General features: G+C 41.9%; 3 protein-coding genes across 4 annotated transcripts; 1 reads left to right on the forward strand and 2 right to left on the reverse strand.

Annotated features, from left to right (window-relative positions):
• Nucleotides 1-816: 816 nt before the first annotated feature.
• Nucleotides 817-2,900, reverse strand: LOC112554271 (lysine-rich nucleolar protein 1-like). Of its 2 annotated transcripts, none has more exons than XM_025221978.1 (2): nucleotides 2,814-2,900; nucleotides 817-2,464 (listed from the first exon to the last, which is right to left on the reverse strand). In XM_025221978.1, exon 2 carries the CDS (start codon nucleotides 1,979-1,981, stop codon nucleotides 1,028-1,030), a length of 954 nt encoding a protein of 317 aa, XP_025077763.1. In that variant the 5' UTR covers nucleotides 1,982-2,464; nucleotides 2,814-2,900; the 3' UTR covers nucleotides 817-1,027. The 2 variants fall into 2 exon arrangements, with proteins under 2 accessions (XP_025077763.1, XP_025077762.1); XM_025221977.1 differs by having other exon boundaries at nucleotides 2,780-2,889.
• Nucleotides 2,901-3,035: 135 nt separating this feature from the next.
• LOC112554268 lies at nucleotides 3,036-7,797 on the forward strand. The gene is made up of 5 exons (XM_025221975.1): nucleotides 3,036-3,491; nucleotides 4,451-4,622; nucleotides 4,770-4,913; nucleotides 5,299-6,430; nucleotides 7,030-7,797. Exons 2-5 carry the CDS (start codon nucleotides 4,470-4,472, stop codon nucleotides 7,449-7,451), a joined length of 1,851 nt encoding a protein of 616 aa, XP_025077760.1. The 5' UTR covers nucleotides 3,036-3,491; nucleotides 4,451-4,469; the 3' UTR covers nucleotides 7,452-7,797.
• Nucleotides 7,798-7,824: 27 nt separating this feature from the next.
• LOC112554270 lies at nucleotides 7,825-17,178 on the reverse strand. The gene is made up of 3 exons (XM_025221976.1): nucleotides 13,939-17,178; nucleotides 9,246-9,331; nucleotides 7,825-8,570 (listed from the first exon to the last, which is right to left on the reverse strand). The coding sequence occupies exons 1-3, from the start codon at nucleotides 14,880-14,882 to the stop codon at nucleotides 8,245-8,247; spliced, it is 1,356 nt and encodes a 451-aa protein (XP_025077761.1). The 5' UTR covers nucleotides 14,883-17,178; the 3' UTR covers nucleotides 7,825-8,244.
• Nucleotides 17,179-17,419: the final 241 nt, after the last annotated feature.

Here is a 17,419-nt window from a genome sequence, read left to right on the forward strand (position 1 = left end):
TTTGGTAGCTGAATCTTTCAAAGTGTTAAGCAGTATTTTAAGGTTGAATTTTGTCAATTTCCCATTTTATTAATTTTTTTTTAGAGACTCTATTTCTATTCCTCAATGAAGCTGTTTAGTTTCTAGGAAAAAAAAATAGCCCCTTGTGTAATATCATTGAAGTGAAAGCATCTGTACCTCTTACCAATCTGCATACGGATGGGTGTTACGCATACGTACATGTGGAAGTTGATTTCAAGGAACTGATCTTCGCATGAAAGCAAATTACACAATGTATATACCTGCATGAAATAAGAGTATTTGCAGTACCACAATCACATTTCCTGCAAGGTAAATTTCTATGATCCAGTTCGCTTTCTGCAGTAACACCATCTCACGAGTCATAAACACTTCTTTATCACTTCCACCATCTTTTTCAATCATAACGTATATTGGCAGCAAGCTTTCTTAAATGGTAATACTTATGCTTTACAAGGCTCCAAAATATAATTTAATGATAGCATTTTACTTCATGAAAACTTACACTTTAGTATTTTAAGGTCAAAAATCCCCAGTAATTTTCATAAAAATCCGGGACGTAGCGGCCTTATATTTATTTTATTACTTAAATATATATATTCTATGGAATTATAAACCCTTCATATGCTCTTTAAATACTTATCATATAAATATATTGCAAAATCTCGCATAGAATGAAAACTCCATGATACAGAATTAGAATTTCTTTTTAAACCTGTGATACAGTGAACTGCAATACAGCGAGTGATTACTCTTGTACAAATTTTTCCCTTTCAACAAATTTTAAAGACAATGATAAGCCATGTAAACATATTTATCAGCAGTGTTGTAACAGCTTGATACAAGCATTTCCACGTTAAACAGCAGATAAAAAGCCACCCTTTTACACCAACAATTTAACAATTAGACCATGGATATGTCTAGTCATAAAAACTGAATTTTGTTTTTTAATCAAACAATTTCTTCTAGATTAAGACAACTTTTGCTGTTGTATAATGCATTAAAAACTTCACTCATCAAACTTCTTTGACGAACACTTGTTTACGTCAATATACAATTTTTTCCCTGCTGCTGGATCAGGCTGGAAGCCCAGCCCCTTGCCCCGCTGGCCTCCAAGGCTGTATGACAAGGCAGTTGTGAAATCAGTTTCTAGCCGGCTATTCATGTCACTTGCCTGTTGGTATGAGGCTGCTCTAGTTCCTCCAATCTGTGACTGTGTTGGTTTTAGAGAACCAAAAAGACCCTTCTTTTGATTTGTGGTGCTGTCGGATGTGCATGTACCAAGAGCACCACTTTTTTTAAAACCACCCAAAAGACGTAAGAATTTGTTCTGCCGTTCACTGTTTTCAAACATTTGTGAGTTCCACTGACCGAATCCATCAGTTTGATGATCTACCTTATCCTTGGAATTCACTTTCCCTACCATTTCATCAACTTTACAAATTCTACTTTTTTTGTCATTTCTTGGTGTGTATGTTGAATTATTACAAATAGCACTGCTTTCCATCTTTTCCTTACCGCTTAGGCCTTTATGCTTAGTTTTCTTGATTTCAACATTTTCACAAACTATTTCATTGCCAGGTGCATCTATTAATGCTAACTCATTATCAGAAACATGCAAATCACTCTCTTTCTTGGCTTTTTTTAGCTTTTTCATCTTTTTCTTTGATACTTTTCTTTCCTGTTCTGTGTCCTTCTCCTCAACAGACTCCGAGCAGTCTTGATGTTTTTCGCCCTTTGATTGCTTCTTCTTTTTCTTGCTCACAGACCTATGTGCTTTATAATCACTGCAATCATCACCTAAGGGCATCTCACTTTGCATCAGAATCTTTTTCTCAGGGGACTGTATTTGTTCCAGTCCCTCGGAACTGGACCTTTTCCTTTTTGTCTTTGCAAACACTGACATTTCTTCTATACATGGTGTTTCAATGCTTTGAACGCTGCTTTTTTTTTTCTTGTGCATCTTTTTTTTACGTGTGTCTTCAGACTGTTCATTGCAAAGTTCCAAGTCAGCAGTTTTGTGCTGCACATTATTTTCACCAGTCCTATCTGCATTATTATTTTCCTGAAATTGTAGTTCATCTGCTATGTCAACACGTTCCAAAGATGAAACACAGTTTACATTTTTCTTATGTTTAGATTTTTTCTTAGTTTTGCTCTTGGCATCCAGGAAATCTGCATCAAGATCTGCTTGTGTTTCAGAAATAGAATTTTTTCCCACGCTGTTATCTTTCTGCTCTTTTTTGATTTCTTTGGTTTTTGTTTTATTGTATCATTCGTTTCAATGTTTTGCTTCACATCTAAGTCAGCCTCTTGTATACATGACTCATGCTCTCTTTTTTCCAGCTTGTACTTCTGAACATCTGTCTCTTGTTTTTCCTGACTTTCTTTGCGTGCTTTTTTATGCGATTTCCCCATGCTGTATCACATCCGAAATTCCTTTGCCCTGAGAGTGAATATAAACAACCATAAATGTTATTACTCAAGGCTTGTTCAATGTTAACTCTTATGACTGGCAAAAATTGTAGTGCAACACAATATAAAAGTAAAATGAACAGAATAAAAACATTTTGCTTGATTTCATTACATCAACTATGCACGTAATATTATGTGGTAAAAGAAGAATCACAGGCAGATTCAAACACTGCACCGGACAACGTGTCATTACGACACATTACACCGAAACACGCACGCATGTGCTCGCGAACATATTTGCGCTGAGACACAGAATTCCAAACATTATTTGTCTACATCTACGCACCAATACAATTTGCAGGTACGCAATGCGTTCAAACCTTCCGAGTCCCTCGCTCGTACTCTTCGTCAACAAGCTTCGTTTACGACGCACGTGTGCGAAACTTGACTTCAACTTCCGGTTCTCAAATAACTCGAAACCGTTTGGGAATCATGAGATTTTGTTACCATAAACCTATAGAGAGTCTTATTCACTCTGATTTTATCTATATATATATAGCACGAGCGTTTGCTTGAGATAGTGTGTACCTCTGGTAGTGCTTGCTTTCCTTTGCAGGTCCTACTCATGCGCTGTTTATATCCCGACTACTTGCAGACGATTTTTTTCAGTCAACTACTGGAACGAGGCTGGTCGGTGCAAAACTTCCGGTTTAGCATCAATAGTTCGTGGTTTAGCGAATGACTGCAATGGCTATGCCAAGAGGACTTTAAATAACATAAGTCTTTGATGCCAGCAAAGTCTGGGTTACGTCCATGGTCTTGTGGTAAAGGAAGAACCTATATCTCAGCGAGAACCAACGACTCCTACAGTTACAGGAAGCCTCTGAATGGGTGTCTTCTGCGGAACGTGGGTCTCGATGGATTAACAGACATTTTCGTGCATTTGTCTCAGGCAGAACCAACCTCTCGTTGTGCAGACATTGGGTCTTCTGGTGTTGCCGAATGGATTAACAGACATTTTCGTGGTATTATTTGTCGAAACCAGCGCATAATAAACCGTGAGTTGTGTGTGTTTTGCTTTTTCATGTTATTTTTTTTTTAAATTTGACATGTAGTTATTCCTTCGCAGACGATCAAATACCCGCCCGTGCAGTGCTATCCTATACACGTCCTTGGTGCTATCAAACGAAGATATCACACTATCCACATCTCTTTGCAAGCTATAATAATTTGAACCTACTGGTGCTTATGCTTAAATTTGTTCAATGTTGATGTAGAATACAAATGATTCAGAATAGTTCTAGTTAAGGTAGGATTAAGGCTAGTGTAAAAGTATTAATTTAGAGTTACTAAGTAGTTCTTAATCTGTAAATAAACTTACCTTTTGAATTTCCTTGTCTCTTTGTGTGATGTCCTACATTTTTCCCAGTGTAAGTGAATAAAAGACACAAGATCTTGAGTGGATGAACTTTGTAATATCCAGTGTACATTAAAATCCAAAACAAGACAGTTGTGAATCATACAGATGGAGAAGTTATCCAATTCAGCACAATGACACATGTAGAATAAACCAGAGTATTTTGTGAACTCCAAGGTTGGCTAAGGGTGGATCTTTAGCAGATAAGAAAAAGAACACAATATGCGCTGAACAGCACACTGGAGAATAAGAGAGCTTTAACGGAGAAAATTCTCTTTGGCAACTTCTTTCTTCCCTAGAACAAAAAAGACTAACAGACTAGTTGGCTCCTGAAATTTATGATGCTGTAACTAACCGTTAGTTTGGTCACAGTGTTTAGCCATGTAAAGCAGATCAGTCCAGTTACATATGAAAAGATGGTGCTTATCAATCATTTTAAGCATTACACATTTTGCATGACATTGAAAAGAGTTTGCCACCATAAAGTCATCTGTATGTGATTTTAACTTTAAAGCAATTATCATTTGTGCCAGAAATGACACATTGCTGTTGTGTTAATGTTGCATATAATTCTGTATGCTTTAACCATTTTTCATGCAGCTGATAGGGATCCCTGATTATGGCAGCAGCAGTGTGCAGTGAGAAAGAAGATATGCTGGCAACATGCAGCATTTGCTTTGAAGAATACCGAAGTGAGCGACCACCAAAACTTCTGCCATGTTTCCACACCTTTTGTCTCCCCTGCCTTGATGAACTGATGGGCAGAATGTTGGTGAGTATACTGAAATGGATGCAGCTGCTGTTCTTTTATGATTGATAATTGTGTGTGCGGGCAGGAGGGAAGTGTGCTTGTGTTATGCTACATGTTTTTCTCTTTCATTTCTGGGGTGCATATTAGTTTTCTTCATCTCATCTGCAGGGAGCAGATGTGAAGCAGGCTTGTGGAGACACTGACCACCATGTTCGCAAGAGCAGCCTTGAAACTGTTCAGACTTTGACCTTTTTATGTCCTACTTGTCGCACTGCTATTTGCATTCCTCCAGGAGGGGCTAAACAGTTTCAGGTGAATGACAGTAGTTTACTATTACATATAAAATTATAAAAGATTACTTAATTCTTTAATTGGCGTGTTATTTTTTAGGACTACATGTATCTCTTTGCACAGGATGAAATGGGTTGTCAGCTCCTGCCAAGACTCATGTTCATTTCTTGAGACCAGCAGAGTTTTTTGTCACTGTTTCCTCTTTGGCACCTTCAAGAAGAATTGCTCTACTGTGATCTTTTCAGTTGTTTAGTTTTGCTGTAGGGAAATTTGTTTTCCTGTTCATAGTAATAAAGACAGACAAGTTGACAAAATGAGTAGAAGTATGATGTCATTTAACATAAAACAGCCACCACCCAGTATTAATATCTCTCACATCTTTACATGTAATTGTTCTTACGTGCAGACAAATTTTTACATTACTGACGATGCCAGTGGTGCTAAACAGCTACAAGAGATACCCTGTGAAGCTTGTAATGCACAAAGGAATGCAAACTACTTCTGTTCTGACTGCCGCAAGAAGTTTTGTTCTCAGTGTTTGCATTTTCATGGAATGTTTACTTCCAATCATCATGTACAAGACTTGAAATCTGACAGTGGCCTAAAACCTGTGCAAAATAACATTGATGCAGACATGAAGGAGAAGGTCATGAAGCAGGTCACTATGCTGGAGGATGCTCTTGCAGCAATAGGGCAAAAGCATCGGCAGATCGATGTTCAGAGGCAAAAGTTGGAAGATGACTTGGACACCTGTCACCAGACACTAGTGACTTTGGTTGAGCAAATTTGGGAACAGAAGAAGAAAGACCTGCAAGCAGTCACACAAGCAGAGCAGGATAAGCTACAAGTTGAGATGAAGAGGGTACGTCAGATGCTCTTGAGACTCTGGAACATTCTTGATTGTGGAGGTACCAGAAGTAAGTCTGCTGCAGTCATGACGGATGTGCATGCAACACTTCTTAAAGAGGAAGACCTGGATTGGTGCCAAAGGCATTCCCTGGGTAAACACTCTGTATGTTTTGCCTGTCAAGCCAATGCTGGTGTAGACATTGTCCAGTGTGTGCAAGCATATTTTGGTATCATCACAGTTTTACCAACTGAAGAAAATGCAAAGCAGGATTCAAGTGCTGAAGCTGGTGTTAAAATGCATGACAAAGGCGATGAACCAACTGTGCCAAGCACTGGTGGGTTTCAAGACATCCTGACACATGTGCTAAAAGTTTCATCTGAGTTGAAAGATATGTTCACAGCACTTAAAAAAGAATGTACTGAGCTGCAGTCCAGAAATGAGGAAAGGTACACTGGACTGAAGAAAGAATGCACTGAACACCATGCCATATCTGATGTAAGATATTCAGAAGTAATGTGCAAAGTTACTGAATCACAAGCTGAAAATAAGAAGCAGTTTTCTTCCATAGAGGAGAGCTGCATAAAGATGAAAGAGCAAATTTCTTCCCTGAAAGATGACATATTTCATAATGGGGTCTCAGTGAAGGACAATATTATAAAGCTGCAGAGAGATTTGACATCATTAAAAGGTATGTACTGAAGGTATGTGAGTTAGTGTTTAAGGTATCATCATAAGAATTCAGTTTGTCGGTGATTATAACATTACAGAAGTATGCTATACGCTTCATTTAGTATAATCCACATCATCAGGTTAAAGTTTATGATGAAAATGTGTTGTATCCAGGGATTTTATTACATTGTGCTAGCTCCAGCTATTGCTAAAGTTCACAAGATTTAAGCTTTTAGCCATTGACTACACCATAAATATTCAATCCAGTTTCATTGGACCAAAGATGTTTGTATCATTGTAGAGTACTGTAGTTATTGGTTGCTGTGACATTATATGTTGGTGGTTGTTTTTTTTTCTAACAGAGCTTAATGGTCAGGCTAAATGTGTTAAGCCAGTACTGTGTAGTATTAACCTGTTCATGGACAGGCAGAGGACAGTGTAGAATGGTTTCTCATGAAAGTAATTTATTGGGGAAAGCTGCCATGGGATAAGTGAGGGAAGGAAGGCTAACAGATGAAAAGTACAATCGTGTTTTTTTAATATGTTTATTAAGCATATCCAAGGATGTTCATGATATCACTTTCTGTGCATGATCTTTAATAACCATCTGATTTTCAGAACCTGCAGAAAATTTCAAAACCACGGTTGCATTCCATGCCAAGTGCAGCAAAGATACGATTGAAGAAGATTCGAATAACCTTGTCTTTGATAGGGTTATCTTAAATATTGGCAATGGATACAATCCTCGGACAGGTGTCTTCACAGCACCTGCTTCAGGACTGTATTTTTTCCACGCTGCTGTTGTAATAAGTCGCCCAAAACAAAAAGTATGTATGCTTCTGTTGCAAAATTGGATTTCCCTTGATGCATGGATTTTTGAGGACCATCGTTCAAATACAGGTAAAAATGTAAGTGGAAAAGTTCAAGCCATAGTCACTCTCAAAACTGGAGACAGAGTTTTTCTTAATCTATGTGGTTGCATGCATACTGTTAAAGATATGATAAGTTTCAGCGGCATACTTTTGCATCCAGAAGTTTGAGAGCTGTTACTCATACAGCAACAGCATCAGTAATAGTAACAAGACCATCTAAAGATATACCTGATTGCAACTTCGTTTTTTCTCTGATGACTGGGCTGAGTTCATTAAAAGATCCTATTCTTCATATTCTCAACGAATGGCACCAGCGTGATTCTCCAGAAACATGTCTACAAATATCACCATGAAAAAGAGGTGTTAAAAAAACTGACATGGATGTACAAAAACGGTTATGTCATGAAGGGTGTGACTGGTGTAAGAGCTGGGACCGTCTGTCATAGACGGGTGAAAGAGATATAACATACTGTACCATAAAACTCATGGTCATAGACCTTTCCAATGATAAAGCCTACAATATACAACATGAGTTTTGACGTGTGTTAAACATGCCATTGGGGCCGGTCATTTCTTCCCATATTGTTGTAACAATGTATGGCCCTTTTGGTAATATTTGATGTTAATAGATACTTGTGTCATACGTCTTTTGGGTCTGGGACGATTTGGCTTTTCGGTCTTGGGATGAAATGGTCCTACCTGGGGTGAAATGACCGGTGACCCATGCCACTATGACAATGTTTGCTGTGAGGTATTTTAATTACTGAAAAATAAAACAACTATATACTTATTGACCTCTCAGCATTATGTACACTATTGACAATTATTATCATCTTTGTTAATGACGCAGCAGTAACACGAGTAACACCTGTCCATCGTCAGGTATAGAAACACTAGTAGCAAAAGTTAAACTTTACCCTGGCGACAAGTTCACCTTGACCCTAAAGACAGGTAACAAAAATCAGACAAGTGTTGACAGTTCATTCTGCTGAGCAGAGTTCAAGTCACCGTGGTCTGCATGATGGTGATGGTGGTGCTGATGGGAGTGAGGCTGGGAGGGCGTCAGTGGAGGCAAGGGCGGCACCAGTCCTCCCCCTTGACGGCTGGGTGGCGGCGCGCGGCTGTGATAGACCGGTACACCCTCGTCTGCCTGACTCTTCTCCACCCGCCAGTGGTACACGTTCTGCATGACGCTCAACACGCAGAAGAGGACGCCTACCCCGAGCATGACACCCGTCGTGAGGGCGGGACCCGCCGGCAGATGTAGCATGCAAGCCAGAACAAGTGCTGCCAACAAAACATGACCGTACAGGCTATTAATGTAGTAGGAAAATGGTGGTAATTTCTAGCAGTCTAGTGATTTCGCCTAGTGGCGATTTCTAGCAGGAGGGTTCCTCGGACAGTTCGTCTAGCTGTGCGGTTGAAGTCATCGGAGGCGGTTACCCTCCCTTCGATCCTTTGTCTCATAGAACCATGTCTACTCATATTACGATGGAGATGCAAAGCAGAAGAACCAAACTATCTCCACCGTTCATGACTGAAGAAGTCGAGTAGTCTTTACGCTGGGTTCTCAGGCTTACAAAGTACATTAAAGTTGGTAAAGATTTTGCTGAACAGAGCTTGATTACTTTGAACAGAATCGGAAATAGTAAACCGCTTAAAAAAAAATCCTGTTTCCTAAATATTTGTCTCCGACGAACGCTCGCATTTCTATTTCTGATGGTATTTTATAGCAATCCACGATTTCTGTTTCGCTTGATGGTGACCTACTGTTTTTGTTTTATTTGGTTGCATCTCTTTACGAAATTGTAAATAGATGCATCCGGAAAAAAATCCGTGAAGAGCAAGTCACATACGCAGAGTATCCCGACACGAGGTCAACTTGGAACTGCAAAGTTGATATTGTTTTACCTCGCCGCCCTAAAAACACAAGCACTTGCTATGGTCACATGGTCTACTCACCGACGAGAAATGCCGGGATGGACAGGAAGAAACCCATGACGGCGATGAAGCGGCTGCTGGAGCACTCCCTCAGGTACTTGGCGGACCTGCATCACACAACACACCTCTTGAATATTTTAGCTTTCATTATTCATCGTGGAATATTTGATTAATAATATTACAAATTTAACGGTAATTATTATTAGATTTTAAGATCAGTATTTCTCTGTCCTGGTTTTTTTTTCTTTATTTATTTTATCTGGATTTTGCTGGACTTTGAGAAGAGCGGCATCCTGAAAAAAGACTGTAGTGTTCTTTCCTTTCATGTTGGACCTACTAACCTGACGACTTAGGCTACAGAAGTGACTGTAACGAAATACTTTTATCGTTAAAGGGGGTTTGCAATTTTAATGTGTCTGCGGAATAAATTAATCATTTTTTTTAATAATTCTCTCTGATATTTATATTTATTTCTTAAATTCAGATTCTTGTTGGTGTTTTCTATCTCCTCGAAAGAAACTGTAAAGTTACTATAAGACCTGCTTCAGATCCGTCACACACGGGCGCACACGATGTGTGACCTGCATCACAGGAATACACCTGTGTTAACAACTACATCACATACATTTCTAGTCAGACGTTCATCACATGTTGCCACCTTACTCGGCATCACATACACCTTTCCTTTGTCCCTCCCTCTGTGTGTATGTCCTGGGGGATGGGCATTGATATTTTTTACCCGATCCAGCAATCAAGGCGATATCATGACAAGGCAGCCAGCCCTGTAAACAGATGCCACATGCAGAAACAGAACAGCGTGCCCGAAACGAGATCTGAACCCTGGGCAGCCAGTCCTCACTGCATTGGTGACAGGCGCTAACCGTTGCGCCACCGGACCGTCTGTGTGTGTGTGTTGATACAGAGCGACGCGGGACTGGTTCCTTATATTTTTTAATGTCTTAAAAAAAAAGCAGGAAGAAAGAGTTATACAACAGACAGTAAATCCCGTATCAATCAGTGATCGTACATTAGTTCCGGTCACTTCCCGATTTTATCTTGATTTTACTTTGTGTCGCCTGAATGTGCTTTGTTTGCAGTGTTGTGTTGTCGTTTGATTTTGTTCTGATTTTTCTGCTCTCTGGTTTGAAACCTTTAGGATGTCAAAAAGCCATTGACAACAGGCCTTCCCTCCCCTCCCCCTCCCCCTTTTTTTTTTTTTTTTTGGTACATTTATTCACCCCTTCAAAAACGGATGCAGCGCTTCTGCCGTGTAAACCCATCCGCCTCCCATTTCGCTTCTAAACAAAATGGAATCGTTTTTGTGTCGTCCTTCCCTCTTTCTTTACAGACCACTTGGCATTCACACACCATGGACGTGTATAATTCGTGGACACACGATACGCAAACAGGAGCGATGCCGTGTCTTCACGTGACAAACTGGAACCGAATGAAAATTAAGGGTTAGAAATTTGATTACTGTCTCTGGTACCAGGGTAGGGGAGCTAGGGGGAGGAGGAATCCGTTTTATGCGGTTCACCGGCCATAGTTCGCTTTGTTTGAGACAGTCCAAAATGAGGGAATTTCGCGAGACAAGGAAGCATGCTTGAACAATAACAAGGATGCTAAAACTTCCCAAGATGTGCGACCTTCCAAGATGTTACTTGACTTGTTCTGGAGAAACACTACAAATGTATAACAAAAATGTTGATAGCTAACTAACTGGACAGTGGTCACACCATTTCGCAAAGTCCTTCCAAAGTTGCTACATGATCGGGAAAAAAGCACATTGAATACCTATCAAACAAGTACACAAAGGTCGACAAAATCTCTGTGTGAGAGATATAATTATATATATACAGAAGGTATAGTAGTCGGTCTGCCTATCTTAATAAATATGTCAGGCGTATTTTCTCATCCGTAAACTCTCATGAGATGTGAATATACAGTGGCTGTAGTTATGGCAACAGACAGCTCATTGCCCAAGTCTTGAGGCACCGTGCACGATGGCGCATTCCTAGTGCCACAGATTTCTGTTGATAACCAGCACATTTTTTCAAAATTTTAGACTTTTATAGGAAGAAAGTGGAGAAAGGCCTGGTTTTATTTTGTCTTTTAAGAAACGGATTTATACTTAACGTAATGTAAGGATAGTTTGTGAGTCCATTGTGTATCAAATATTATGTAATTGCGAAACAAATGTCAATAACATGTCTGTAGTCATGGTTACTGAAGAGTGCAGCAAATGGAGGGAAATAGTTTGATCTGATTGTGGTCTTCATTATGCGAGATCGGTTACCATGGAAACACCAATAATCTGAATCCCCTGAGGATGCCAGCAGAAACACGATGTAGGGGACAGACACCGAGGGGCAATGAGAGAGAGAGAGCGACAGAGAGGAGGCATAGTTGAAATATTCAGTCTAACCAAGCCACTTAGGACACGAGCACGATGGCTCCATGAAAGCTTCAAGCGCAATACCCAAGGGCTATTGGTCTCTCACGATTTGCATTAAGGAGGCTTGTAAACAATCACTAGCATTAACTGCCGAGTCATTCCATCCCGGCAAGGGATGATAACTCAGCATAGTCAATTGGAGCCACCAGACATCAGAATCCTGCGGAGTCTGCTTCTGTGCTTCTGTTCAAGGACATGGACGTCCTTGTTATGTTCCAGTGTTGCTTGGACAAGATTTCTTCATAGTGTGTATGACTTCCTGTGATTAAAGATTCGTCTGCATATTTATAACCTTAACCTTCGTATTATGAAACCTCTTCCGTTGTTAGACCATCAGTCCTAAGTCCTGCCATTGGCCTCACTGGTGTACAGCCAGAGACAACAGACAAATTCAGCTTTAAACAGTTCCCGGGCCATCTATTTGTTTTTCAATTTTCACTGGAAAGTCAATTTGTCGGTATTTGCTATTCCATTTATGCTCCAATCTTCGTCTGTCCACAAAGATTTTATTACTTCAGGAAATGGGTTAGGGTTGGGAGGATATCGATGATGGCGAATCCTTGGTAACGATGATAGCTAGAAGACTTGGGCATTCTGATTTGTATGGATTTATACAGTTATTCCGATAGATGTGGGAAAGGTTTTACATGAATTATTACTTATTATATACGGTGTTCGCAGGGAAATTAAAGATGTACGATGTAGGATATCTCATTCACAGTACTGGAAATAGTTCAGAAAAGGTAGCGCCATTGAAAGATCCAACACTCACATGGACATATGTACTCTTCACTTCCACCTAATAATAATTATAGCATAATACAACATTCGTAGCAGACAGATGCACAGTTCCCTTCAACAGTAATTACACTTTTAGAGAGCGAAGACATGACCAAACAAATAGCTGGATTTTTTTGGTCTCTTATTTTGTGTGTGTGTGTCTGTAAAAAAAAAATCGAACAAAATCCAATAAAATTATCTTCATCAGTTTTGTTCACCCATCAGAAAGAGACTGGATCACAGGACCCACCCACACTGCACCATCTTTCACAAATATCCTGGTCTACATCAATCGCCACATCAGAGGACGGTGAACGAGATGGCTTCATAGGATGCGAAACAACACAAAAAAGGAAAGAAAATTAAAAACAAAAGAAGTAACCAAGAAAACATCTAAATCTAAACGTTGGCAAAATTTTGTATACCATCCCAAAAACCTAAATACATGTAGTCATAATGTCATAAAACAATGGCGTTGTCATGGTAACAAGATAATTCTAATGTCCCAACTCGCAAATGTTTTGTGAACATTTTCCAGATCGTAACATCTGATACGTGAGTAGGCTTGGCAATTTATTATATATTGATCGATTTGTTAATGTCTTTTATTCTGTTCTAGTCTGAGTTTCAAACATCTTGACATATTTTTTTTTATTATCAATATCTCATATATGGTGGTGATGATGTGTGTTTGCGTACGTGTCCGTTGTGCGTGTGTTCGAGAGAGAAAGCTTTTTTGTTTTAGCAGCAATGTCATTTTGCTAATTGCAAAATTCGTCGATTTGTCATACTTTATTGTGTGTCGGTACACTGACCAAGCTTTTAGTGGGATAAATTCTCTCTTTCGCCAATTAATTCAGAGAAATGAATTTAGATAGTTGCACTTCGCTTCCTCTCCTCACTCTTATTCTAGAAGTGAAAGAAAAGGACTGCGAGACATTAGCCAGGAAAATGCGGAAAGAGTCGCCAGAGAAGCAGACCAAGCCGGACTTCAGTGGGATTGACGGATGGTAAAAGCTCTCTCTCTCTGTTCTTTTGTCCGTGACATTATTTCCAACCCTACTCACTCAGTGCGCGCACATGAACGCGGTCCTCAATGACCGATCGCATTGCAGTCTGTGATCTGTTGATATGGCCTCATTATCACTCCTTTGCAGGAGTGGTTTTTATAAATAGACACCATTAATTACAGATTGTGTGCATCTCTGCGGTCCAGTTCAATGATTACGTGCTTTAAACGTTTGGAGCTAAAGGACTTTGCAGTGTAATAAACTGCTTCTTCTTATTATTATTCTTCAGGTCAAATATCAGGAATCACATCTGCTTATGTTACTCTCTACACATCGCCATTCCATCGCGACGAGTGTTCTACAGCTTTTCAGACAATAAAGGAAAGTAATCAGTCAAACGGGTACATAGTGCCGTCAATACATGTCATGGGGTCAACCCGGGGTACTACTCGGAACAAGAGATACCTACCTCGCCTCGCCTTCGTACGTTTTGAGGAGTTTGGCAGCGAAGAAGCACTGCATACAGCACACCATCAGGCAGCACAGGTTAGCCACCACAACCAGCGTCGTCATGGCAACCGCGGCCTCTATTAGGCTCTGAGTTCCGGCAAATCGCCCCAAGGCCTTCCTGGTTTCGAGATCCGGGCTCTGGTCAGCAGTGGTGGCCAGTGTTTGTCCCGTCAATGTGAACCCTTCAGCGGCCCCCCAGCCTTTGCCCACGCCCTGGCTCTTGCTGCTGGTGCTGCTGATTTTAGCGTCACTTCCGGAAGACGAGGTGGCGATTTTGTAGGATTCCGGCGGCTCCCGTTTGGCGGAGTCGTCGCTGGGGCTCGGATTCCTTGTGGCCCCTAGACTGTGGTGATGGTTAGAGTGGCCGGTGTCCACTGCCTGCGAGACGGCAGACAGCAGCAGCAGCGACATGGCGCTCAGGACAAGGGAGGCCACTGCCAGTAGCCCCAAACTGTGCAGGAAGATGCCCGTACCGGATGCGCATGCGCAACCAGCGCCGTCTTCGTGGGGCTGGTGGTGATGCTGGTGGTTCTCTCGGTCGTCGCAGACGTCGCTGATGTGTGAGTTGCTGTCGAGGGACTGTCGCGAGAGGCTTTTCCGCGAGAAGCTGGAGGGCCCGCGGCTGAAGTCGCCCAAGTTGTTGTTCTGCTGCAAGTGAGGAGTGCGCAGCAGCATGGGCGACAGGCGCGTGCCGCTGTCCGTGCTGCGCAGCTGGTGCAGCTGCTGCATGTGGTGCTGGTGGTGGTGGTGATGGTGAGGAGTAAGACGCTCGTCGTCGTCCTTCTTGTGCAGCACCACCTCCAGCATCTCGCGACTGTTGGTGCGACTGCTGTCGGACGAGCGGCTCAGTTCGCGCATCATGCTGGCACCTGCTGCAGGCGTCGCTGACGTCAAGCGTCGCATCCGACGCGCGGAGAGGCGCTCCAGGTGAGAGCTAGCGTCACCGATGATGCCACACCAAAGACCACGTGATCATTTGAGCTTTGTCAACGGTCATCTTCAAATGAGAACAATATCCACATTTATATCGATAAGGTCGTGTCACTGTCACATCACGGTCGTCACCTGCTCTGCTAAAATCGCACCAGTGCAAAAGATGATAATGTCCATGACAACATGGCATTGAGCTCTGCGCGAATACCACATACACAGGTTGGCAGGTCAGAAGTCCGCGTTGTAATCCATTTAAATGTCCAAATAAACCTTTTATCACACCCAGCGCAATTTCTTGCGGCCGTCAGTGAGCAGAAAACAGACAAACAAAAACGATGGCTTAGGGGAGAAAAAGCATCCACAGGGGAGCGAAATGCATGTGTCTTCAGTATGTGGTGTCTAGCAGTACGAGTCACCCCGCGCCACGTGGTTTGTTTACTTTAGTGCTGAGAACAATGACTTACACATTTCCGAGTCAGCGCCGTAGTTTTCGGGCAAATGGGAAGTAGATGTGTTGTATTCGTTTTGATGGAAATTTAAAGTCGTTTGTCACCAAACACGCAATGAGGTGTTCAGATTCTTACATTTTCACTCACTTTTGTTTTCAACTTCCACCAGTTTATGATCGATCCTGCATTCATTAGTATATGCTGCCTGGCAAAAGAGGGCGGTGTGGTCCCGTCCAAATCTAGGTTCAATAACTTATCCCAAACTTTTATTTATTTATTTCTCTCTTTTATTTTGTTCAAGACTAAACAACATCACAAAGCGATTGCCGTACACTCCATCAGCTTATCGGGTCGTGGCTATTCTATGATATTATATATCCACAAAGAATTGATGGGTTAGATGTGCCTGGCGACGTTGTTAGCGAGCAGTTATCAACATAATACCTATGTGAATGTTGGAGCAACGTCACAAACGGCAGTTATGTCGGACTGTGAGCACGTGACACACTGAATACTTCTACTATAAACAGCAATCAAAACAGGATCGCTAAAATCCCGCTCATCAAAAGCTGTTGTGCTGTGAAAACGATCTAAGCGCACTGCAAAATCACTGCTCGTGTTAGCCTCACATCACAATAAGGCTACAACGCCGCCCACACGGTCCCTAACCTCAGAGAAAAACTTTGTGACATCCATCAAGCCGGCATACGAAGGTCACCGTCCTTCTGGAGTGCAAGAAAGTCTCCTGCGCCAGGGCACTGCGAACCTAAAATGCATGCAAGCATTGCTTTCCTTTCTTTAGTGCTGACTTGTGTTACTCACGCCATGGACAAAGGAAGAGACGAGAGGGTCGGTGAGTGGTCTGGCATCTGAGATGGTGTCGTCGACACGGAGGGCGGGCAAGGCGATCACGGAGGGAGTGGTGCAGCCTCGATCTTTCTGTGCACATCAATCCGAGGGCTTCCTCGTCTCTCGGCGATATGTCTGGATGACGTATAGTGACGTACCAACACTGATTGCTGTTGTGACGTTTGCAGCAGACGAGACTAGCACCTCTGCGACTCACATCGCTCGGAGGTCACCAGCAGACGGCGCGGTGGTCATCGGCTGCCACAGTAGTGTCCCATCCTCCCTACCCCCCCCCCACATCTCGCTCTGCAGTTGCTGGCAGGAGGAAAACAGAGAGGTCGGGGAAGGGGGTTAGAAGGGTGAGGCGAAGGAAAGGAGACGGCGCGGGCGCGGCACGAGCCTTTTCTCGATGAATGTCATGTTCGCGGCGGAGATCGATTTGAGGACGCGTGCGAAAGGAACGGGCAGATTGAGGGAAGGAGGTTGAGAAGATGGGGGCGGGCAAGGACGACAGAGAAATTCTGCATGCATTGCCCCCCCCTCCCCAACATACCCCTCCCCATTTCCCTTTGCCATTGATTTTCGCTCGCTGACGTAGATGTCTGCAAATTATGAACAGCACTCCCGGCTTCCTTTTCCTGGCTTTTGCTTGAGCTTTTCTTGAAGACGCTCTGCGAGGGGGTGAGGGGGAAATTTGAAAACTTTCATCGATCGTTATTGCCTGGGTTGTCCCTGCACGAAGATAGACTTGCACCCTCCGGTCATAGACAATGGCGTCAGAAATATGTAACACATATACACACGAAGAGACAATCGTGAAATATAGTTATCGTAGCTATGCTCGAGTTCATTAATTTTTTTTAAGGATTTCTTTTCTTTCTGCAGACATTCTGTTTCAGTTGAAAGATACTGTTGTATTCAGTATCTTTGGTTCAGTTAAGGCAGGTTGTGTACATGCTCATACAGTCTCCGCACCATTATTCTCGTCACGCGTACGATAACAAGCTGCGAAAACCACGTTCATGTATAATTGCTTACTTAATTTTGCATTCAGAGCCCAAGCACTGTTATCATATCAAACGAAACCGAGAAAACACTCATCGGATGCTCCAAAACAACAACAAAAAAAAAAAGTAATTTCTTCTTTCTATTCTGAGTATTTTCCAGCTTCTACTTCACCTTTTACCCACTTCCAACCCTATACTCACG

The sequence above is a fragment of the Pomacea canaliculata genome, linkage group LG13, assembly GCF_003073045.1.
Source record: "Pomacea canaliculata isolate SZHN2017 linkage group LG13, ASM307304v1, whole genome shotgun sequence".
NCBI classification, from domain to species: domain Eukaryota; kingdom Metazoa; phylum Mollusca; class Gastropoda; order Architaenioglossa; family Ampullariidae; genus Pomacea; species Pomacea canaliculata.